General features: G+C 48.9%; 2 protein-coding genes across 2 annotated transcripts in view; both read left to right on the forward strand.

Moving 5' to 3' along the window:
• The first annotated feature begins 260 nt into the window (after positions 1 to 260).
• On the forward strand, positions 261 to 12,889 carry Gdf10 (growth differentiation factor 10). Its single transcript, XM_087906260.1, has 3 exons — positions 261 to 998; positions 9,222 to 10,150; positions 11,958 to 12,889. The coding sequence occupies exons 1-3, from the start codon at positions 692 to 694 to the stop codon at positions 12,147 to 12,149; spliced, it is 1,428 nt and encodes a 475-aa protein (XP_087762386.1). The 5' UTR covers positions 261 to 691; the 3' UTR covers positions 12,150 to 12,889.
• A 6,990-nt stretch (positions 12,890 to 19,879) lies between these two features.
• The window catches only part of Gdf2 (growth differentiation factor 2), a 5,798-nt gene continuing 2,312 nt past the window's right edge, over positions 19,880 to 23,365 (forward strand). Inside the window, exons 1-2 of the mRNA XM_048421373.3 lie at positions 19,880 to 20,420; positions 23,149 to 23,365. The exon at positions 23,149 to 23,365 is cut by the window's right edge and continues 2,312 nt beyond it. Coding sequence (XP_048277330.3) covers positions 20,078 to 20,420; positions 23,149 to 23,365 — 560 coding nt within the window. The 5' untranslated portion in view covers positions 19,880 to 20,077. The remainder of the gene's footprint in view (positions 20,421 to 23,148) is intronic.

The raw sequence follows: 23,365 nt of genomic DNA on the forward strand, positions 1-23,365 counted from the left end.
TGGGGTCCTCATGGGGGAGCTGTCATCTTCCGACCACATAGCCATAGCATGCCTTTGCAGGGGCAACCCCGCAGGCGGGCCCCCCTCCAAAGGCTGCCCAGCCCCCGCGACGCCCGGGCTCAGCTGCAGGCAGCGACACTCCGGAGCCGGCCACGGGGCTGGGTCTCCGGCTCTCGGCGGGGGAGCAGGGAGCGCGCTCGTGCTCGCCCACGCCCACGGCCCCCACACTCGCGATCGCACACCCCGGCGCGCGCACGCCCTCATACCAGAGCTCAGGCACAACACACCGGGGCCACAGACGGATTCTCAGCGACTGCGAGTGGGGACACAGCCGGATTCCCGTCTGAAGGCGCCGTCGGCCACCCCGCCCCGCCCCGCCCCTCTAACTCGCCAGTCCGGGCGCCACTCCGTGGGTTGCAAAGTTTGCAGCTTGAGGCAATCAAGGGAGCGCGCCGGCGCGGGCTCGGCTGGGCTCCACGAGGCTCCGGACAGCTGTGACCACTGGTCCCGGGGCGTGGATGCACTGCGCACAGCGCTGCCTCTGAGAGCCAATCCCACTACCTCGAGTCGGGTCACAGGGGCTGTCCACGTCCCACACGGACCCTCCAACCTTAGACGAGGTGCACAGCCAACCCTGAGCCCTCCCTGTCTGTCCTCCTGGACTCAGACCCTTTACCACCGTCACTCAGCCATGGCTTCTCGTCCTGCTCGGATCAGTTTGGGGTCCCAACTGCTGCCTATGGTGCCTCTGCTTCTGCTGCTGCAGGGCGCAGGCTGCGGCCACAGGGGCCCATCATTGTCCTCACTGCCCTTGGCAGCCGAAGGTCTGCAGAGGGACAAGGACACCCAGCAGTCACCTGGGGACGCAGCAACCGCCCTGGGCCCAGGCGCCCAGGATATGGTCGCTGTCCACATGCTCAGGCTCTATGAAAAGTACAACCGACGGGGCGCTCGACCAGGAGGAGGCAACACGGTCCGAAGTTTCCGTGCCAGGCTGGGTAAGTAGAGGGTACATAGGGACCCAGTTCTCCTTATTCATAGAGTTCTCTTATCTATCCTCTCTATTTCTTTACGGCTCGACTTCCCCCCCCCCTCCTATCTTGTACTGACTTTTATTTCATCCTTTCACTGACAAGCCAGTCCGATCTCTATACCTGGCAAGAGCTTGCAGTGGGGACCAAAGTGGCATTGGGGAGCAGACCTCCCGCCCCTGGAAACTTCCACAATTGCTGGACAAAGGTCAGCATATACAGAAGGCTTTAGGCACAGAGTGGAGATAGACATGGTCTGGAGGGCAGTCCGTGGCGTTGTGTTGACACTTGCTGTATGAGAGAGGAGCATGGTCAGCGTGTTACAAGGCAGCGCTGGTGCAGGTACCAAACACTGAACCCAGATAGGAAGCATGATTTGGATGACTAGGAAATAATGTGCTCTCCGAAGGGCCTGTGTTCCCAGGACTCCAGAAGACAGGTCTTAAGAAAGGTCCAGAAGCACCTTGTCCCTCTCCTGGGCCGTGCTTCACGTCTCCACTCTTGACACCAAGAGTTGGGCTTGGCCGATGTTCCCTCCCAACCCTCTTCTTAGAGAAGCTCTCTCTGCACTCCAGCCCACTGACTTCTGGTTGAGCAAGCAGCCCTTGCCAGCCCGGGCCTAAATGCAGAGGAAGTGCAGCCTAGGAAGCAGGTGGTGAGAAGACCCTGGTTGTCATGGTGACTGCTCAGCGTTTTTTTAGAATGCTGTTCCAGAAAATGTGGGCAGGGGTCTCCTGCAGTTGTCTGAGAGGAGGCAGTTCCCCAGGAAAGAAATCCTTCAGTTGGCAGTCTTCTCTCCCAAGAGCGATAGGAACTAACCGCAGCCAAGTTTGAGGTGGAAAAATGTAGGCTCAGAGCGTGGGTCCTACCTGCTGCTCACTGGATTCAGGGCCCTGGTGACATTGTGACTTCAGATTCAGACATAACATGGGTAAGGAAGCCACTCTCACAAAGAGGCACCTCCCCCTTCGTACTAACCAGGTCAGTGTCCCTAGGTTCTAGGCCAGCTCTGGCTTCCCCGGTACCTTTTATTCAGTACCCGGAATTCATTTCTGGAGGAACATTATTAAATTAAATCACTTAAGAAGCATTTGGCCTGATTGAGTTAATTCCCTGAAACTATGTGGACTTGTTTGTACTCCGTGATTGAAGCTAGATGACATGAAGTAAGAACATCAGCTCTGAGCCCTTGGCTGGACTGGGTAGTGTTGTACATTGTAACTCCAAGAACAAAAGGGTTGTAATGAGCGCTTGTGCACATATAGGTTTGAACTTGACCTTTGTTGCCCTTTATTGTCCTTGAAGTCTTGAAGTGGAGGGATAAAGGTCGCCAAGGTCACCACTGCAATAAGAAGCGAGCATGCCCACTGGTTACAAGCACCTGCGGCAGCCCATTCAATAAGGGGTGCAATTCTGTCTGTTTTCACCAATCAGAGGAAATACTTCCTAGTACAAATAGCAGTGGGCATTTTAACCCCGACAGATGGCCTGGAAACTACACCTTAAATCCAGCACCCCCATTTTACAGAGAAGGACAAAAGGACAGGACAGGGGAGGAAGTTGTTGTACGTGTCCGGCAGTAATAGCTGTTCTCACTGCCACATATCTCCACTGTCTCTCCATCCGAATGAAGCCCAGAGTCTGGGAGCAGAGCATCAGGGTGGAACAGACAGACATGTTTAAGAAACCAGAGCTCTGGTCCAGTCCTGAAGGGTCTGAAAATACCTCTTATTTGGATTTTTTAAACAAACTAAAGAGTTAACTAAAGAGCTAACGAAGTTCCAGCTTTACAGGCTGCTGGCTGTCACCATGGCACATGTCACTTGCCTGTTCTGGACATCATTTCTTGTGTGCACAGAGAGGGAGTGACCACTGAGTAGAAGGTAGATTTGTGCCTGGCACAGCGTCAGAGCTTGGTTTCTAGTGCCTTGCCTTGACTCATGTAAATTGTTCCACCCCTAGTCTCAGATGTTCCTGTCTCTTGTCGGAAAGTCCATCTGGGGGGCGTTGTGAGCAGGGCACAGACTCCTTGCCATAGCCTTTATCCAGGAGCATGGCAATCCTGGCAGGCTCCAAGGAGGCAGGTTTCTTACCTCCCAGGTAAGCACAGCCTGCCAGACAGCAAACACACCCACTCCCAGAAGCTGTTACAGCCACTTCGCCCTCCTCTGCAGCAAGGCCCAGGCTCCGAGCATGAGCTACCATCCTGATCCCGGTTCTGTGATCCAGCCACAGGACTGCACGTCTCATGACTTAGAGTTTCTTTCCACTTTTCAATTGTGACTCTGCTCCTGATTAATAACATTTTTTTCAAGGAGCTCAGATATGGCAAGGACTTTGAACACTTCTTGGTATGTGCTCGTTTGCAATTTATTAGCTCTTAACTAGGATTCCACCAGTTTTCACGTACCCTTCCACTCCCCCCTCCTGATGTGCAGTTTGTTCCCCCGTGGTCTGCATCTGTGGAGGAAAAGCCTTTGAGTTGGCTTTAAATTCAGGTCAGACCGCCGTTTACCTCCACGTTCCCAATGAGTGATTTGTGTTTAGTTCCAAACTGGACCCCTACCAGTGTGATGCCGAGCTGATTTTCTTCCTCTCCTAGACATACCCAGCTGTCGAAACTGCCAAGTCATTCTGATTTCATTCTCGAGTGAACTATCCCAATTCTGTTTCTGTAGAAAATTACCAGAAGTCGAGTAGCTCATGGAGGTAAAAGATATTTACCTAGCTCGCGTTCTGAGACTGGAAGGCTAACCATCATGGTAGTGGCTCTGTGGAAAGCCCTGGGGTTCTGTCATAGTGTCACAGGTGTACTGTGGCTGGAAAAGTTGTGAGAAGGACTGGTCATGAGGCAAGACAGAGAAGCAGAAAGCAGGAAGAACAGGTAGCCTTTGGCCAGGTGTAACAGCCCCTCTCTTGGGAACTAAGCGAAATCTAAAGGGAGACGTATCTCAAGTGACAGACATTTACCCATTAGGTGCCACCCCTTAAAGGTTTCAGTACCTTTAAATATTGCTACCCTGGAGACTGAATGCCCTGCGTTTGCAGAATCCAAAACATAGCATCTGGCTTTTCCTAAGCATTTCATTCAGAGGACATAAAGATGCGTAGAGTGTTAGTCTCGCCCGAAATAGCTCAGGACCTGGGGAGGACCCAAAGGCTAGTGCAGTGGAATGGGGGTGCTAGTGTATCATCAGGTTGGGGGTGCTCTGCAGGATCCTTAAGGGTAGCACTGATAGGGAGGGGCCAGTGAGGTCTTCACAGACAGAAAAGTCCCTAGTGTGTTGATGGGCGGGTTGAACGCAGAGGGGAGACAGTCCATTGTATGTTGGGGCTGCTGGGCATTTGGTTAATGGTTAAGGAGAAAACTGTGGCGGCAAATACGTAGAATGCAGCCAATCCCTGAGGACCTTGATTTTGGCTGTTGACAATGGAACAATGCACACCAGAGAGGAGGAGATAGAGAGGAAGGGAACGGGTGGAGAAAAAAAAAAGAAGAGAGAAGACAGGCTATTTTTTTTAAACACAGAAACAAATGATAAGTTATTCTTACCACATATCCCGATACAACCAGCGTTAAAATAATGTTTTGTGGACTCACTTCAGCCCTGCACTAACAATGCACATATGTATACAGACACGTGCACATAGCCACTAACCTAATGGGGCTGCGTTTTCTGCATGTAGGTATTCCCATCTGCAGCTCTCCTTGAGGTCTCTGCAGTTCTCCCCGGGAAAGACTCCATTCTATGGGTTTTGCTGAGGTTCTCTACATAGAGGAGACATTAATCTTCACATCCCATAGGTGACACTTTGGGAGCTTGTATGGGATATCAAGGATTGACAATTCTAGGATAAATGTTAGTTGAGACCAGGCGAGAAGGAAGCCATGGTGAGGCAGATGCAGCATCTAAAAAGTCAACAGTGACTGAGGCTGCTGTGAAGCCAGAAGGGGGCAAGAAAGAGAATTTTCTGCCAGTCTTGGAAGGGTTGTATGACTAGGTCAGCCTCCTACTCAGAAAGACCCGTGAAACAGATGTTCAGCGCAGGCCCGGTCCCCTTCTTTTCTGCTGCTAAGGGACTGGCCCTCTGCTTCCTACCTCCACCTCGCATAGAAGTCTGCATCGTCACCATGATATGCCTGCTCTGTTGTCCCTAGTGACTGTTCCAGGGACAATGAGGAAAGGGTGGCTGGAATTCTGTTTGCTTCGGACGGAGCCATCTGTGTGAGTTGCTACTCTTAGACTGAGGCCATCAGAGGACCGGCCCATTCCCACCGTCACCAGGGTGAAGCTGAGTGTTCTGCTAAGAGGTTGCAGCTCCAAGAATGCCAAAGATCCACAGAGATTAAATTGTTTACATGAAAGCAGTCCTTTTTCCTGGGAAATACAGAAATCAAAATTACCAATTATTTTCTTACAGTGGGTGATATTTGTTTATATACCCTTGGACACACCATGACAATAGAGCACACGGGAGAGCAAAGGGCATGCGTTTCAGGTGAGACCCACCTGGGGTCACACTTTATAGCTGCCTCTTGGCCGCCGTAAGACATCAGGCTGGTTCCCTGCTCTTTCTGGCACACCAAGACCTCCCCTGTGGCCCACTCTGGCCCTGCCCCTTCCTGTCTTCTCACAGTGCAGGGTCTGCAACAGGAACCCATCGTTCCTACCTGTTCCTGAGCAGCAGGCCTTGTGCTAGTATCTAGAGATACAGCATGAAGTGCAGCTAGCAAAGCCTCTGGGGTATGTATTCTGGGGGATATGCAATAATAAACAAATACACGTCAGGCTATTATGAGTGACCAGAAGACAAAGTCGGGGTCTTTTCCAGGGGAGAACTGCAGAGCCACAAAGCCAAAAGGGGACACCGTATGAGGTAGAGATCTGGAAGAGGCCTAGGTGACCAGGAAGCCATGGAGGCAGAAGAAGTACCATGCCTGACATGTACCTCTCAGCAGAAGGCCAGGAGAATGGGCCTGGGGTGGGGAGGATAGATGTATCTGAGGAGGCTGGCAGGAAGTTCAAGTGGGACCCGAGTAAAGAACGGAGTATTTAGGTGGCAAGGACCTGAATGGGAGCCGTATGCAATTTAAATGCTCCCATAATATGGTACCTTGTTTAGAGTGTTCTGCAAAGCTGTAATGTGGTCGGACCCAAGGATAACTGTGATCATTACCAGTCTGTGTTCCCAAGAGGCTTTCAAGCACCTTCGCCTGCCTTTGCCAGGACTTCAAGCAGCCCATCACTTAGCAAACACAGACCTTTTGCAAATGCTTATTGGGAAACTGAATGGATAACTGAAGGACAAGAGGAGGTAAGCCGTCTTCTCATTGGCCGCGAGAGAGCAGCCACAGTGCTCTAGTGTGGTATACAGGACAGAGGGACTTTTCTTGTTTTCTCCTTGGTGCCCTGTGCCCCACTTAGCTGGAAACATCAGAGGTGCCTCTGCTCTCAGTCACAGACTGGAGCTCCTGTATTGCATGCATGCAAGCATATGCATGCATGGGTCACCCCCCAACGCTGGGCTTGGGGGTGACCCATCTGGACCTCAGCATCTCCCGCCAGGAAGCATCTTTTTGAGAAAGTTGTCCAGTGAGCAGTGAGCTCCCTCTACCTAGATGCATTCAAGTCGAGTGTAGTCGAATCTTTCCTTCTCACCTGGCCTCTGGAGGCTCCTCCCACACTGGACCAATGAGCAGGATAATTGGTTAAGAAATACCTGAACTAGATAAAAGATAAACAAAAGCTGCCAAGTCAGATGTTATAGAGACCAAGTAGTGTGTGAACACGTTTGAGCTTGTATAGGAAACCCTTGCTCTGCCATTCTTGAACCTTTACACAAAAATGGGGCAGGGAAGTACATTTTCGGACCACCCCCTGTGCCAAGCATATGGCATGTGCCATTTCTTTAGTCCTGCAAGGATCACACAGGCTGGGGGTTCTAGTCTTCCTAGAAGACTAATGAAAGAATAAAGCTTAGAGTATGATGCTCACTTCTAAGGCCTAGAGCTTGTTTTCGAGGGTGTTTGCAGCTTAGGGGTGTATGCTGCATAGTGAGCTTCCCTCTACACGGATCAGTGGGTGGGAGACTGAAGGTGACACAGGCTAGCCCCTCAATGTCTACATGCATGCTGGACAGGATCTCCAGGCTGCGACCAAGAGCAGGGGCACCTCCCTGCAGCTTCCAGGTATGACATTCTGCACGTTCACACACCTCCCCTGAGATGAGTGAGTCTCCAACTTCCCCCACGGTCCTTACTCGGAGACGTGCCAGTTAGGATATGGGCCTCTGTTGTGACACTCAAGCCACAGAGTTCTGGGAGGCCAGGCTTTAAGTCCTCAGGACTCAGCATCAATTCACATATGGGGCACGTGCCAAGTGCATAGGGACCAGGTAAGGAACATCTCCAGTCTCTCCTCAGCCCACTGTAGGTGTTTCTCCCCTTCTTTATACTTTGTGGATTCCATTAAGGGAGCCTGAATATTCTCGATAGAGTTATGCTTCCTTCCCAATAGAAATAAAATACTGAGCCAGTGGGTAGGTTTTTTGAGATTTTTTTTTTTAAAAAAATTACTATTACTTTCGGTTTATGTGTGAGTGTATATGTACAATTCGCCTGCCTGGTACTCAAAAAAACCAGAGAGGGGCATCAAATCCTCTGGAAGTAAAGTTACAGAGAGCTGTGAGCTATTGTGTAGGTACTGGGAATCAAACCTGGGTCCTCTACAAGAGCAGCATGTGCACTTAACTACTGAGCACCTTTCCGGTCCTAAGCCAATGGTTCTTGAAAAACGATCCTAGCTCATCCTCTGGATACAGGTGTCATATAGACTGACCTGTCTCTTGGAGAGTGTAATCTCCCCCGCCCCAGTACACACCCACTGGGTTTATGAGCTCTGATTCTCTCCCAGCTGTATTAAGCAAACAGGCCTTCTACTGGAGGAGGAGGAGGAGGAGGAAGTCCATCCAGCCACTTTGGTCTCCTTCTGCATGTCCCAAGACGTTTTCTCCTTGTGAATCCTTGACCTCCTTCTTGTAGAGAGTTTGCATTGCTGCCAGGACTGGGGCTGCAGATGGCCCTGAGGAACACCTAGTAGAACCAGGAGCAGACAGGGCTTCCGGCTGCTCCTGGAAAGCAGAAGTTTACTACACACACACACACACACACACACACACACACAAAACTGCCAAATGTGCCTCGCCCTCCTGTGCATGGCTCTCCAGCCGGCAGTGTGAACCTTGGAGTGGAGGGACCTACTGAAATCTCCATATTGCTATCTTGTTGAAAGAACAGTTTTTGTTTGTTTTGTTCAAGATAAGATCTCACTGTGTAGCTCTGGGTATCCTGGAACTCACTTTGTACACCACTTTGTAGCCTGGAACTCACTCTGTAGCCTCAAACTCACAGAGATCCACCTACCTCTGCCTCCCAAGTGCTGGGGTTCAAGGTGTATACCACTATGCCCGGCTGTGTGTGTGTGTGTGCGCGCGCGCGCGTGTGTGTGCATATATACATACACACACACACACACACACACACACACACACATACATATGTACAAGTCCTAGGACAGAACGAACACCCAACAACTGTGGCCTTAACTTTATATTATCTTAAAATACCTAAAGCTGCAGTAAAAAATAGTGAAGATCTCCTTATTTCACCTCATCTGGAAGAACTATCACATTTAACAGAAGTTACCTTTAAAAACTGCATAGTATAGAGTGCTGGGCAAATACTGGACCAGCCTTGAGGCAGGTCTTGGATCTAACCCAAACCATCACAAACTCTTAACGAAGGTGTCAGAGACACGCCTTTGTTCTTTGAAAGTCAGTGGGCGTCAAGGAGGGACCATCAGGAGCTTGAGTGTCTTATAGACTTGATCTTTGCCCTCTCTATCCCTCCCTCCTCTCTTTTCTCTCTCTGCCTCCCACTCCCGACCCTCCCTTCTCTCCCTGGTTTTATCTTCATTTCTCTCAGTGAAAGGGTGACAATTCCCTACCTTTGGATCTCAACTGTGCAAGTTTATTGAGGATAATAAAGGAAGCTCTCAGGCCTGCAGTGTAAGGCATGCAGGAGCTGAGGAAAGGGAAGTGAGTCCCGGTGGGAATTGTACCACTACCGCAAGAACAGGATGCTCTTCAAGAGAAAAATCTAACGGGCTGTGATCTGTCTTTCTCTTGCAGAAGTGGTCAACCAGAAGCCTGTGTATTTCTTTAACCTGACATCCATGCAAGACTCAGAAATGATCCTTGCAGCCACCTTCCACTTCTACTCAGAACCCCCACGGTGGCCTCGGGCTCGTGAGACATTATGCAAGCCACGAGCCAAGAATGCATCTTGCCGCCTTCTGACCCCAGGTCCACCAGCACGCTTACACCTAATCTTCCGCAGCCTCTCACAGAACACGGCCACTCAGGGGCTGCTCCGCGGGGCCATGGTTCTGGCACCTCCCCCACGTGGCCTGTGGCAGGCCAAGGATATCTCATCGCTGGTCAAGGCTGCGCGAAGAGATGGAGAACTGCTCCTCTCTGCCCAGTTGGATTCTGGGGAGAAGGATCCCGGGATACCCAGGTCCAGCCCCCATATGCCCTATATCCTTGTCTATGCCAATGACCTGGCCATCTCAGAGCCCAACAGTGTGGCAGTGACGCTGCAGAGATACGACCCCTTTCCAGCTGGAGATCTTGAACCTCGCACTGCCCCCAACAGTTCAGCGGACCCCCGCGTGCGCCGGGCAGCTCAGGTCTCTGGACCCCTGCAGGACAATGAACTGCCAGGATTGGATGAGAGACCAGCACCTGCCCTGCACGCCCAGCACTACCACAAGCATGACTTCTGGCCCAGCCCCTTCCGGGCACTGAAACCCCGCACCGGGCGCAAAGACCGCAAGAAGAAGGACCAGGATACATTCACCACCTCCTCACAGGTGCTGGACTTTGATGAGAAGACGATGCAGAAAGCCAGGAGGAGGCAGTGGGATGAGCCACGGGTCTGTTCCAGAAGGTATCTGAAGGTGGACTTTGCAGACATCGGGTGGAATGAATGGATCATCTCGCCCAAATCCTTCGATGCCTACTACTGTGCTGGGGCCTGTGAGTTCCCCATGCCCAAGGTACCACTCACTCTGTGTTCTGATCTTGTCTCATGCTACCTTGGCTCTGTCCTGTTGGCTATCCCTCTGTTTGCCCGACCTGTTTCATCATTTGCAAAATGGAGATGATATATCTCCTGTCTGCAGAGGCAGGAATAGACAGAGGTGTCCCACCGCCTGTTAGGGTTGATTTGGTTTGGAGGTGCTTTTTCTAAACGTTGGTTTTGTTTTTGATTTTTGTTTTTTGTTTTTGTTTTTCCGTGACAGTCTCTCTGAACCTGTCTCAGGCTGGCTTCAGTCCTCCTGGTTAGCCTCCCATCTTCTGGGACTAGAGACATGTGTCACTCACTAATACCTTGCTTTGAATTGAAATCTTTAAAGTAAAGCATAGCTTCCTAGATGCAAAGAAAAGGGCATTCCAGAGAGCAGACATCCTCAGAGGCTGAGTCAGTGCTGCCTCCCTGTGGACACATCAGGTATCCAACCTTTCCTCCTGACTAAGGCTCTCCTACCTGTTCTAGTCTCAACCAGGAGACTAGTGATCCTGGTGATCTGGTGATCCGGCTGCTTTGGGTGTCAGTGGCTCTCCCAGTGGGCTCCCCTGGTTTGTCCCATCCAACAGCCAAGCCGGTCTTCCAGTGCAAAGAAGTCCGAAAGATACAAAACCCTGGACTGTTTCACCTTCCTGGCACTGAATTTTCATCTTCCCCCAGGCTGGGTTAACTCCATTTATCATCCTGCGGCCTGCGTGGCGGTAGGCTGCCCACGTCACCCCTCAGCACCCACGGCAGTTTCCCCTGCTTCGTTAACTCTGCAGACTCCTCTGTGGTCTATCTTCCAAGAAAGAAAGTCGGTGTGTAAATTCAATCTGAACCTCGATAAACCGACCAAGTGAGAAATCCCAGGCCCAGGTGTGGGTTATATAATCTGTCTGGAATTAAGGGCCTTCTCCTCAGATCCACGCACATACAAGAGAGGATGGGAGACAGCTGGTGAAGAGAGGTGGTCTGCTAACGGACTTCACATGGGCCCAGGGCAGACGTGGCCTCGCAGCTACTGAGTTATCATGCTGACTTGCTGCTTCCCCACTTTCAGAACTGACTGAACCCCACACGTGTAGTTAGTCTTGCCCCTCTCTTGCTGCCTCCCCTCTAATGCACACACACACACACACACACACACACACATAAGGTTTCTTGTTAGCCACAGCCCTCATCAGCCAGTCAAGAACTGAAGCCTGTTACCTAGCTGTCTGTGTTCACCTTTTCAGAAGTGGCCCCAGTTTCCAAGCCAGGCCACTTCCTAACTGAGGCATCTCTACCGTGCGTCTTAGTCATTTGCCTCTCTGGTAGTCATTTGGTATCTGTTTCAGTAAGATGAAGGTCACACAGTCCATATAAATGAATAAGGTCTCAAGATGCGACAATGCCCTAGTGCTGACCTGTCACCCAAAGTCTAGCACGTATTGAAATGCCTGTCTGCAGCCCTTGCTGCACTAAACACCATCATTTTAGTTTCAGCCACGGTTGCTCTGGACATGTGGCTTCTGGCTGAAGCGTGGTCCTTCCAGCTCAGCTCCAGGTGCTCTTAGGAAGGTGACATGCAGGCGCCCCCAAGTGGTCAGTTTCAAGTAGCAGATGTGACATCCCTTTTAGACTAGTAAAAGTGGGCACCTAGGGGCACCAGGACTGAGCCTGTGGCTGATTTCAGAGGAAACATGTATCTGGCTCCAGGCAGAAGCCTTTTCTTCCAGGTCACCCGTTGCATGGCCTTATTTGAGAAACCATGGTAAGCCCTTTTCTCTGAGCCTTCTTTTCTCATCTTGCAGATTGTCCGCCCATCCAATCATGCCACCATCCAGAGCATCGTTAGAGCTGTGGGGATTGTCCCTGGCATCCCAGAGCCATGCTGTGTTCCAGACAAGATGAACTCCCTTGGAGTCCTTTTCCTGGATGAGAACAGGAATGTGGTTCTGAAGGTGTACCCCAATATGTCTGTAGAGACCTGTGCCTGTCGGTAAGATGACTTCAAGGTGGAAGACAGTCTGGCGTCATCCCGGCCCTGCAGAGTGGCATTCTCGGAGGCAGGACTTGACTCGGGGCAGTTCTAGGTGCTAGAAAGAGCTTGTAAGCAACCCTGCTGGGACCTAGAAAGATCTGTACACAGTGCCATTGTTCTTCAGTGTTTCCTTAGCTCTGTAAAGACTTTGAGTTCCTGGAAGGAGCCTGGAATCAACTATGGTCTGAAGTTTGCCCATCAGCCCTACCCATTTTCCAAGGCCTGGACATAGCATGTGATGTGCCCACAATGTCGACTCCATGCATTTATCATCTCATAACCTGGAAAGACTATGCAAATCGTGGGGCACTCACCCCCATAGCAGTTCAAGTACTCAGTCCACAACCCTCAGGCTACATACTAGAAACAGGGCCTAAATCTTGACATGAACGTGTGTTTTCTCTTACATTTTGCTTTTATACATGCAGTATGTACATGCAATCAAGATCGGTCTCTTCCTTTAATATATGTATTCTTTATTTTAAAACAAAAAGGAGAGAGTTGACCCTCACCCCCTACAGAGGAAATAGTACAGGTTAGATATGGGCTGTTTGAACATGCATACAGTAATAACACATACAGTAATATGTTGGAATACTAAAAAATAACCAAGATTTTATATTTTTGTAAATTATACTTTGTATACTGTAGATTGTGAGTGTTCTGTGTTTTTATGGAAAGCTAATAAATTAAAGGTACAGTGATATCTGGAAAAACTGAATGTCTCCCATTCCAAAATATCAATTGTTCCCTTATCCATTCTGTAAATCGCTACCCTGCATTAACATCAAAATGGGTCAGGGTTCCCAGATGGTAGAGTCACCTCCCTAGAGTTCCCTCACATCCCTAGCCCTGTGATTGGTGGGTGTCTGTGGCAGCCTTTGTCTTGAGTGACAAGAACAGGTCTTTTAGTGGAAGCAACAAAAACAGGAGAATTGACATAAGCAGTTAGGGAATATTTCAGGAGCTCCAGTTCAAGAGGGGCTGGAAGGACTAAATAATCTCCTTTACGTGTTTGCAGAATACAAGGCTGTCTCCCAACAGCCCTATCACAAACAGCCACCCCAAATGGCACCCCAAATGACTCGAGCTTTGGCATGGTCTTTGCCTTCCTTGCAATGGTAATTCCTGAAGCCCCGAGCTGAACACTTTTTAAAGGAGAATACTGGTCCAGTCTGAGGCAGATGCACCACAATCCCATCAGCCAAGTGCTCCTGGAGCAATAACGTTGGTCAGAGCCTCAACAAAAGGACTGTAAATCTGCCAAAGCTAAGAGGGAAGTGAGCTGAGAAGCAGCGGTGTGTGTGTGTGTGTGTGTGTGTGTGTGTGTGTGTGTGCGCGCTGTTTAGTACGCTTCAAAGTAGTGTTCTAGGAAATACAGGTAAGATGGGGTGCTGTGCACGCCACCCCCACCCAACCACCACATCCACCTGGGGCTGTGAGGTGCTCTGTTCTCTGCATAGCTGTTCAGTGAGCCGAGTCCTGGGGAAGGGGAGTTGGCTGTGCAGCAGCTTCAATTCCAGGCTGCCCCTGAGTGAACCACTAACTCTACTCAGGTGGCTCCAGTAATCTGAGAAGCCCAGGCAATCTCGAAAGAAGTCTGCAATGCCAGCATTTGTGGTCTGGTGAGCTGCAAGGGCATCCAGAATGGGTAAGTAAGATACGGGACTTGATGCACTCCATCAGCATCCACACTCCTTATCCTTGGAGGTGTTCCATGTACCCGAGGACATATGCATACACAACTCCCCATGCTACTTAGTCAGTTGAGGGCCATGCCCACCAACACTGGCTTACTCCTTTACCCATGAAGAGGCACACAGAAAACTAAATGAGTCCTTCAAAGCTGTTGAAGATGGTGCCAGTGTCTCCAACTGACCTGCTGACTAGTACTTTGCTGCCATGTCAAATGCCCCCGAAACATGATGAAATATGAATAGCAAAATAAAATACTGGGCCTTGAAATGACTCCATTCTTTCTTCCAAATCTTTTGCTTTTCTCATTGAAATGTTTGCTCTTTTCCCATACCCGTGACAGCTCCATTTAATTCTTTCTGGCATCTGTAATTTCTGGAAGATCACTGAGTTTCTCAAAGACCTGCAACACCTCCGAGTCTTTGTCTCTAAATTTCTGAGATGAGTCAGAGCAACCTGTGAGACTGTGACTGGGGTCCAACCATGGGCAGGGGAAATAGGATCCATGCAGAGTGCATAGTACGCAGGAGGGTCCTGTGTCTTCTGGGCATGTCAAAATGACTTTGAGGTGCAGTAAACTGGATGTGTGAATGATGACATCCCCACTACAATGGAAAGAGCCAGTGTCATTGCTGACCACTCAGACTTAAACAGCAGCCTTTATTTCAGAAGTAGCATCTGTTCTGCCACACAACCACTTAGCAACTTAGCAACCAAGGAATGTCCCAGAAAAAAAGCCATGCATAACATAATGTGTTCACTAGGGTCTGATGAAGGCACAGGCAACTTCAGGTTTGGTGCTGAGAGCTGCTTGAGTCAAGGGCAACATGGCCAGGACTACCCATAAATTTCCCAGCCAGTAGCCCCTTCTGAGGGTGTAGTGGGGCTGTCTCAATGACAGTGAACACATAATCACTGCTAAGCAAGGCCTAAGATGAGTTTATGTACAAAATTGCGTCTTTCTTCTTATAACCAAAACATAACATTACATTGTCTCAAGAACCAAAAAGTTCCAGAACACTGCCTAAATATGCATGGGTCTCTGAGGTCACTCAGTTGAGCCTGTGTTGGTCTGGAGAGAGAAAATTGGTACCTTGCCAGTGGACTATGTTCTTGAACTTAAACACCCTCTTAAAGGAAGGCTAGAGCATCTTAGAGAGTAACTCATCAGACCAAAAGCCAGACTTTGAAAAGCTCCAGGTTTGGTTATGTTTTTATAGGAGTGTGAGAGCAGAGTCTTGGTGAAACCAGGTGGCTGGTTTGAGGTATTCCAATAAGAAACTCCGAGTGCATACGTCACTCCTGAACATACCATGAGAGCCACCAGATAGCCAGAATGGAAACAGAGCTGAAATAATGGAGAAACTTAGAGATGTCAGGGATAGGGGTGAGAAAACATGGGAGAAGGTCTTCAGAAGAGGAGGGGAAACTGTGGAGTCAGAGAAGAAGGAAGAGCTGGTCTTGGCTGGGGGAGAACATTGCGGGTATCACCTGCATTGGAGCATGTGACCACGGTGCGTCAAGGAGGTTAAGAGGCGACCTGTCTGAGAGACCAGCAGAAAAGCAGCTCACAAGCTCCAACTGTGGGCTGTGCATCACGGCACTAAAATGAGAGCTCAACTTAGTCTATGCTACTTTACCAACACCTAAAAATAAATATAAAAGGAGACTGCACTTAGGTTTCCTGGCCACCCAGACCCAAATAATCACAGAGATTATATTAATTATAACACTGTTCGGCCAATGGCTTTGGCATATTCCTAGAGCTCTTACATCTTCTATTAACCCATTTCTAATATCTTATATTTTACCATGAGGCTTGTAGTTTGCTACCTCTCACTTGGGAGGCTACATGGCGTCCACCTGACTCCACCTTCTTTCCTCCTCTCCTTCAGTTTAGTTTTCCTGCCTAAACAGTTGTCCTGCCATAGGTCAAAGCAGCTTCCCTATGAATCAGTGGCAATAAAACATATTCACAGCATGCAGAGGGGAATCCCACATCAAACAAAAGCTTCCTCAGATGATGATGCTTCTCCAGGTCCTGTTCTCCTCCATTCTACTCCCCAAAGCTAGTGATGCTCACTGGAGCTTGGGTCTCCTTCCATGCCTCTGGCAACTGTCACTTAAACCCCACCCAATTCTAGGCTCCCTCCTCTAATCTCTTCCAGTGCTCTTGATTGTATGAGTTGGGAGTGAAAAGGTGTGAGTAGCTCTGTCTATTTATTCAAATATTTAACATTTGTAATGTGTCAAAGATCATGATAAACTATACAGCTGCCCCCCCCGTAGGCAGAGACTGCTTGTACGTTTCTTGGCCACCTGTACCCTAAATAATTACACAGAAATTATATTAATTACAAGACTGCTTGGCCAATAGCTTAGGCATCTTATTAACTAACTCTTACAACTTGAATTAACCCATTTCTATTAATCTATGTATCACCATGATGCTCATGGTTTACCAGTAAGTTCTCCTTTGACAGTTACATGGCATCTCTCTGACTCCACCTTCTTTTCTCCTCTATCTGCTCGGAATTCCTACCTTACTCTATTCTGCCCTGTTGTAGGCCAAAGCAGCTTTATTCATTAACCAATAAAAGCACTGCATGTACAGAAGGACTTTCCACACCATCTCTGTGTATTCCAAATCCTTAGATTCAATCACCCTGGGATTGAAAACATTAAAAAAAAACCTGCATCTATACTGTGTATGTAGGAATTTTCCTCTAAAGAGCGCACTATAACAACATGGTGTAATCTTATTTTATTTTAAAATGTATGTTGACTTTAAATGGACACATAGAAGTTGCACACATCTGTAAGATGCAACATAGCGTTTTAATTCATACATACAATATAGTGGTTAGATCAGAGAAATTGCCTGGTCAATGGGAGCATGCGTTATTTCATTTCTTCATTTCTTTGTAGTTGTTCTAAGCTTTTTAAAAGATTTATTTTCACTTATGCATGCATGCATGGGTGTGTGTGTGCGTGCATGTGTGCACCATACAGGTGCACATAGAGACCAGAAGAGAGCATCAGATGCCCAGAACTGAAATTATAGGCAATTGTGGGCTGTCTGACATGGGTGATAGGAACTGAATTTCAGTTCCTCTGAAGGAGCGGCAGTGTCTTTATCTGCTGAGCCATCTCTCCAGGACATTTTATAAAAGGAATTGAAGCATCCTCAGACTTTGGTATGTGTAGGGGAACCCTGGGACTCACCTCCCACTAAGTCTGTGGGACAGCTTTTTCTTCTTGTTTCATTTTGTAGAAGACTCACACAATTCTTCTATTTTATCAAAACTTCTGTGCTTAGAGCAAATTCTTAGCAACACATATACCCACATGTGCATGTGCGCATGCATACGCACACACATGCACACATGCACACACACACACACACACACACACACACACACACACACACTGGAGAAGGTGGATAGCACATGAGCCCCATCAAATAAAGCCAAATCTAGTGTTCAGTTTGAACATGCATCAGAACCACCTGTTAGGATCACACAGCTTTCTGCTCTATTCTGAGCCTTTGCGTTTCTAACAACCTCCCAGGGGTTAGGGTGGCTGGTCAGTGGATCAGACTTTCTGACTGGTTACTGTCACAGTCCCAGGCCAGGAGCATTCAATGGATCTGTTCTTATCATGGGCCAACTGGAAACAGGTTCTCAGGGAAGCTCTGCCCAGATTTGGTAAGCAAGCCATCCTGGTTCTGCCTGCCTCCAGCCACTCCCTGCAGCTTCCACAGGGATGTATTTTCGTTCCTCTGGACAACTGTACGTAGCATGTCTCTCAAAATCTGCAGGAAGCCAGGTGCGGTGGTGCATGCCTTTAATCCCAGCACTTGGGAGGCAGAGGTAGGTGGATCCCTGTGAGTTCTAGACCAGCCTGGTCTACAAAGTGAGTTCCAGGACAACGGGGGCTATACAGAGAAACCCTGTCTTGAAAAAACAAAAACACGAATTGCAGGGAAGAGAGGGTGTGTTCTGGGACAGAAGGTGTGTCTGATTTCCTAGGACGATCGTGGTATGGAAACTCAGGTGAACCCATTCTCACCTCTGTAAATGACAGACAAGACCCAAGTTTCCACCTTGGGAGAACTGGCTTCAGTGACACCTGAAATAAGCGGATGAACCAAATATGCCCCTTGTGTTCTCTCAGCTATGTCTCTCCCACAGCACAGCAGCTGCCTGAGACGACGTGGTGACAGTCTGAAGCTTTCTTAATCCCCGAAGCATTCCAGGCCACCAGAGTTTGGCAGGGACTCATAGTACATGTCTGAGTCTGTAACTCTGGGTGTTGCTGGATTGTGAAGCCGTAAAGGATTTTTATCTTTTATGTTTGGCCTGTCCCAGGTTTTCTGTACCATATGCTACTATCATTAGTGAGGTGAAATTTTGTCAAGTTTTTAAAAAATTAATTGGGTAGCAGCCCTTTGCACTGCCTGGAGCTCCCACTGCTCACCTGGAGGTCCAGAGCTCAGCCTGTGAGTGTAGACAGGACCTGTTGACCCCAGAGGCTATGGCACATGGAGAGACTGTCCAGATGGTCCCCTAGCTCCTCCTGGCCCACTGGCACTGCCATTTCAACTCCATCTTCTGGACCTGGCATTTGTTCCATTCCTCTTCTTCCAGCCATGATAGTTCTTACACAGAATCGGTACTCAGTACACTTTCTTTTCCATCCCCCAAACAGTGTCTCCTCGACTGTGTCCTTTCTTTCTCCCCTGAATGTGTCCCTAAAGGGCAGATACAAATTCTATCTGCCAGTTCACCCTCCCACTCTGAGTCTTCTTACCACAGCCTGTCATGGTTCATCCTGCAAGCTCTGAACTTCCTTGGCCTTCTGTGCCTTCTCCCCAGGAGCCCCAACAGCACAGAACATCATACCCTATCTTCTCTGGATACCACTCATTGCAAATATTTTTAACTGTGCTCTTTCTTTGCTTTTATTAATGCCTCTTGCGGTGGAAATAGACGGAAGCTAAGCATGGGGACATCACTTTTAATACACACTGTCCTTGAGCTGTAACCAACAGCCTTCACAGGCTAGAAATCATCTCTGGGCACGGGATCCATCTCAGAATCGCCTAACTGCTCTTGTGTACCCTAGCTGCTGTGTGGGTCTCCTGACTGATAGGTACGATCCAGATGGCCTCCCCACTAACATGAATCAATATGCACAGACACACAGACACACAGACACACACACACACACACACACCTACACATGTACACTTGCACACGCCAGCGCCACACAGGCCAGGGACAGGGCTGGAGTTCAGGATCTCTGAATGCATCTGTTTATGGTACTAAGGAGCAGCTGATCCAGATCCAACTTAGTCAGACCGACACTGGAGGCTTGCTTGAACACAACCGTCTACTGCTAGGAGCTGCCAGCGGCTGCCTTCGTGTATGCTAACACATCTCCTAAATCCTTACCTCTCTGCTCCTGAAAAGGAGGCTGAAAGAGTTGAGACCACAGCCTGGGGCAGCAAGCAAGGGAGTTGGGACTGGAGTCCTTGTCTGTATTGGTTGTGACATCACGGGCACGCTGAGTGTGCTAGGCCCATGCACACTCCATTCTTAATACTCAGGAGCCCTTTCCTCAGGGGACAGTGCCTAGTTACACCGTCAGGTCCTGCTTGCACAAGTGCCAGTCTTCTCCAACCCCGCTGGAGTCCTCACCTCACCCCACCTTCCAGGCCCCACAGTTTGTGTTATCTTCAGGGTACTTGGTGAGCTTTCTACATTTGGGGAACTTCCTGACCTCATTTCCTGGATTTTTTTGTTCCTGTGGTCCAGGGGATGGGGCCAGTGTCCCTCTGCCTGGAGAGTCTTCTGACCAAGGCAGCAAGGAAATGAACGAAGATCCTAATTAGGGTGGATGACCTCCCGGAGAAATGCCGATCCTTTACAGTTGTCTGCGTCCTTCCCACCAGCCCGAGTGCTCGTCAGATGTTTATACAGTGTTCATTAAAGAGAGCTGCCTTAGATAAGAGGTCCGAGCATCGCATCCACACCCAGATAAGCGTGGAGGCCTTCAGACTGCTGGGGAGAACCTGAGCCAGCCCCGCTCCCTGCTGAGCGGTCAGGACAATGTGGGCCCGCTCCTCCGGGGCTCCCCGCTGCACCTGGTGACATACCACAACAGCCCGGCAGCCCCTCTTTAGGGCCCAAGATGTCCCCTGGGGCCTTCTGGGTGGCCCTGCTCATGCTGTTCCTGCTGGTCTGTCCTACACACCAGAAGCCGCTGCAGGATTGGGTCCAGCCATCCCCCGGGGGAAACGCCCGCAGCTCACTAGGCTTGTCTGGAGGTGAAGACGAGGGTGTCTTTGACTTGAAGATGTTCCTGGAGAACATGAAGGTGGACTTCCTGCGCAGCCTTAACTTGAGCGGCATCCCCTCCCAGGACAAAACCAGAGTGGAGCCACCCCAGTACATGATCGACCTGTACAACAGGTACACGACCGACAAGTCATCCACTCCGGCCTCCAACATCGTTAGGAGCTTCAGTGTGGAAGGTAGAGTGCGAAATTCCCCCAGGGTTCCATGGGGTGGGACGTACGGCACCCCGCCCCCATAGCAAAGTGGCTCTGCGAGGTGGGTTGGCCCCCGACCACAAGCAGCTCTTCAAGCTTATACTGAAGTGAATCACCGTGTTAAAACAGGGTGAAAATGCAAATATTCCGTTGAGCTTTTCTGTGTGCCTAGTGGTTTCCCTAAAGGGCTCTGCAAATCATGGGGCTTGTCCATCAACACTGAAGATTCTGATTGACAGCCTGGCTCCTCCCCTGGGGCATAGACTCATTTAAGCCAACAGGTATCAAGGATGCCAGGCTTCTGCTTCCCTCTATCCCCCTCCCTTCCTTTCTTCCTCTTTTTTCCCTCATTTCTTTTGCCTTCCATCTTTTTTGCTTCCTTCCTGCTTCCCCTATTCCCCCTCCCTCACTTCTCTCCTCCCCTTTCCTCTCCTCCCTTTCCCTTCCTCCTGATTTCTCTTTCTCTCTCCCTTCTTGTCTCCTTCAGACTTGGAAATAGAAATAAGCCTGTCTGTTTTGAAGTTTTAAAGGAAAGCCAGTTTCTCTGTTATAAAATCCTTTTTAAACCTAGACTTGAAAATACAAGAAGAGATCCTCATTATTTCTTAGATGGAATCTTCCTCAGCACAGTAGGCCTGAGTCTGTCTGCCCGATATGTTTTAAAATCAAGTGTTCTTGATTTTAAAAGACTAGAAAATAAACATGGAGATGAGGTTCGTAGCTGATAAGTCCTAGAATTCCAGAATCTCGGTAGAATGAGTTCCTGGACAGAAAGATTGGTTGCCAAGACTAAGGAAGCCAGACCAGGCACACTTGCAAGGCCCTATTTGCTGCACAGAACCAGCTCCCCTATCCTGTTAAGGACAAGCATGCTGAGTGCTGCTATGTTTTCTGACTGTCCGACAGAAGTTTCTTTAAAGAAGTTACTTCTTTAAAAAAAACATGGATTCATTTTTTAAAAACATACAGTTTGCAGGTCACCAGGCCCCTGGGATTGCCTATGGTCTCTGCTTTAGAGAAAAGATGAGGTTTTCTTTGGGGGGAGGTGTTGTTTTGTTGTTGTTTTGTTTTTATTGCGGCCTAAATCATCCTATTCCACGGGCTTGAATGTGAAGCCCAGCCAGAGACACCAGTTCACCTACACATTTATTACATACACTAGCAGCAGCAACAGCATCAATATGCATGCATGCGCACATACAAACTTACATACATGACCTAGGAAACATCGATCTCTTCCCAGCAAGCATGTGATTTCTCATGTCTGACAGTGGTCTGATGGCCTCTGTGGAGGTATGCCATGGTAAGATCACCTCAGGCCAGGAATACAATGTGCAGTTCCCACTGTTCTGATATGCCATGGCTTTCGCCATGTGATTCAGGAGTCAGAATGGGGCAGCCATGCTGAGCGAGGAGACCACAGAGAGCCAGAGTAAAGGCCACAGGCTTTGTCACAGACGTTGGGCTTGCAAGGCTTGGGAGGGGGACAGAAGGATTAACTGAGAATCAACTATTAGCTCATGACTGGCCTGGAAGTCCCATGTGCTACCTTAATAAAAGCAGGTAAGATGGGCCCCATTCTACAAGAGAGGAAACTGAGGCACCAAGAAACTCAAAACTTCCCAAGAATACCAACTCAATTAGGAGCAGAATCAGGACTGGCATTTCTGATCTATAGACCACTAGCTAGGTTTCAGCACAGCATGGGTCTCTGTTCACGGTGGTGAATACAGGAGTCTCCCTAATCTGAAAGAACCCAGACCTGTTTTGAAGGTTCTATTGTGGTCCATAACTATTAAATGCAAATCACAAAACAGTGACTCATAACTTCTAAATGGCTTGCATCGCAGATGTGATTTTTTTTTTAATTCTCGTTTTTCTTTGCTCATGGTTAAGCTCTCCCTGTGCCTGGTTTACACATTGCACTTTACCACAAGCACGCGTGCATACAGAGAGAACACTGTGTGCCAGGCTTAGAAACATCTGGACTTCCAGGCATCCTCTGGGTGTATCAGAACATGTCTCCCCAGGATTGGTGGTGATGGAGTATGGACGGGGACCCACAAATGGCAGTGTCAGTGGTTAAGCCGCAGCCTGAAAGTGGGAAACTAGACAATTAGGAAGCTAAGAGAAAAACCCCCACTTTTGCCCGTGATGACAAAACTGTTGGAACGGAAATGCTTTTCACTTTTGATGGAAGCTATTAACACAATTCCAAATTATTTAAACACTCTAATGCTGCATTTTTTTTTTTTTTTACTTTATCTAACTGGATTTTCATTGGCCCCAGCCAGGACTGTAAAATCTTCATCCTAAAGCTGAAAATCTATTTCCTGGCCCGCCTTAAATGAGACTGCTAATTATCTGTGTGTATTCTAACAGTAAAAACTTCTGGATACCGATCTCCATATGTGTGAAGTTGGGATAATAACTAGATCCTCCCAAACTCATGGTGCAATGCCAAGCACACAGTAGGTGCTCAATAAAGAGTAGATACTATTAACTCTAACTGAAGATACCTGCCTCTGTTCTTTTCCTCCCTGGGGAAAAATAATCCCAAGAGAACTTTCCCAAATGTTCTTGACACAGAGTGGAGACAACATGACAAACTCTATTGTCCTAGATGTCCCTCACAGCAAACCAAAGTTAGGTGTTGGTATCATAAAAATGGGCACCAGACAGACGCTCCCCACGTGTGTTTGCATTTCAGATGCTATCTCAACAGCTGCCACAGAGGACTTCCCCTTCCAGAAACACATTCTGCTCTTCAACATCTCCATCCCTCGGCACGAGCAGATCACCAGGGCTGAGCTCCGGCTCTATGTCTCCTGCCAAAATCACGTGGACTCCACTCGTGGGCTGGAAGGAAACATGGTTGTCTACGATGTTCTGGATGGAGATGACACTTGGGATGGTGCCTCGGGGAC

The sequence above is a fragment of the Myodes glareolus genome, chromosome 5, assembly GCF_982192425.1.
Source record: "Myodes glareolus chromosome 5, mMyoGla1.1, whole genome shotgun sequence".
Classification (NCBI taxonomy): domain Eukaryota; kingdom Metazoa; phylum Chordata; class Mammalia; order Rodentia; family Cricetidae; genus Myodes; species Myodes glareolus.

What these genes read in the sequence shown, in the direction of transcription:
- Gdf10 (XM_087906260.1), top strand. Translation starts at nt 692, where the DNA reads ATGGCTTCTCGTCCTGCTCGGATCAGTTTGGGGTCCCAACTGCTGCCT. An exon ending in AAGTTTCCGTGCCAGGCTGG is followed by an intron (nt 999 to 9,221) that starts GTAAGTAGAGGG and finishes TTTCTCTTGCAG; the next exon opens with AAGTGGTCAACCAGAAGCCT. An exon ending in GTGAGTTCCCCATGCCCAAG is followed by an intron (nt 10,151 to 11,957) that starts GTACCACTCACT and finishes CTCATCTTGCAG; the next exon opens with ATTGTCCGCCCATCCAATCA.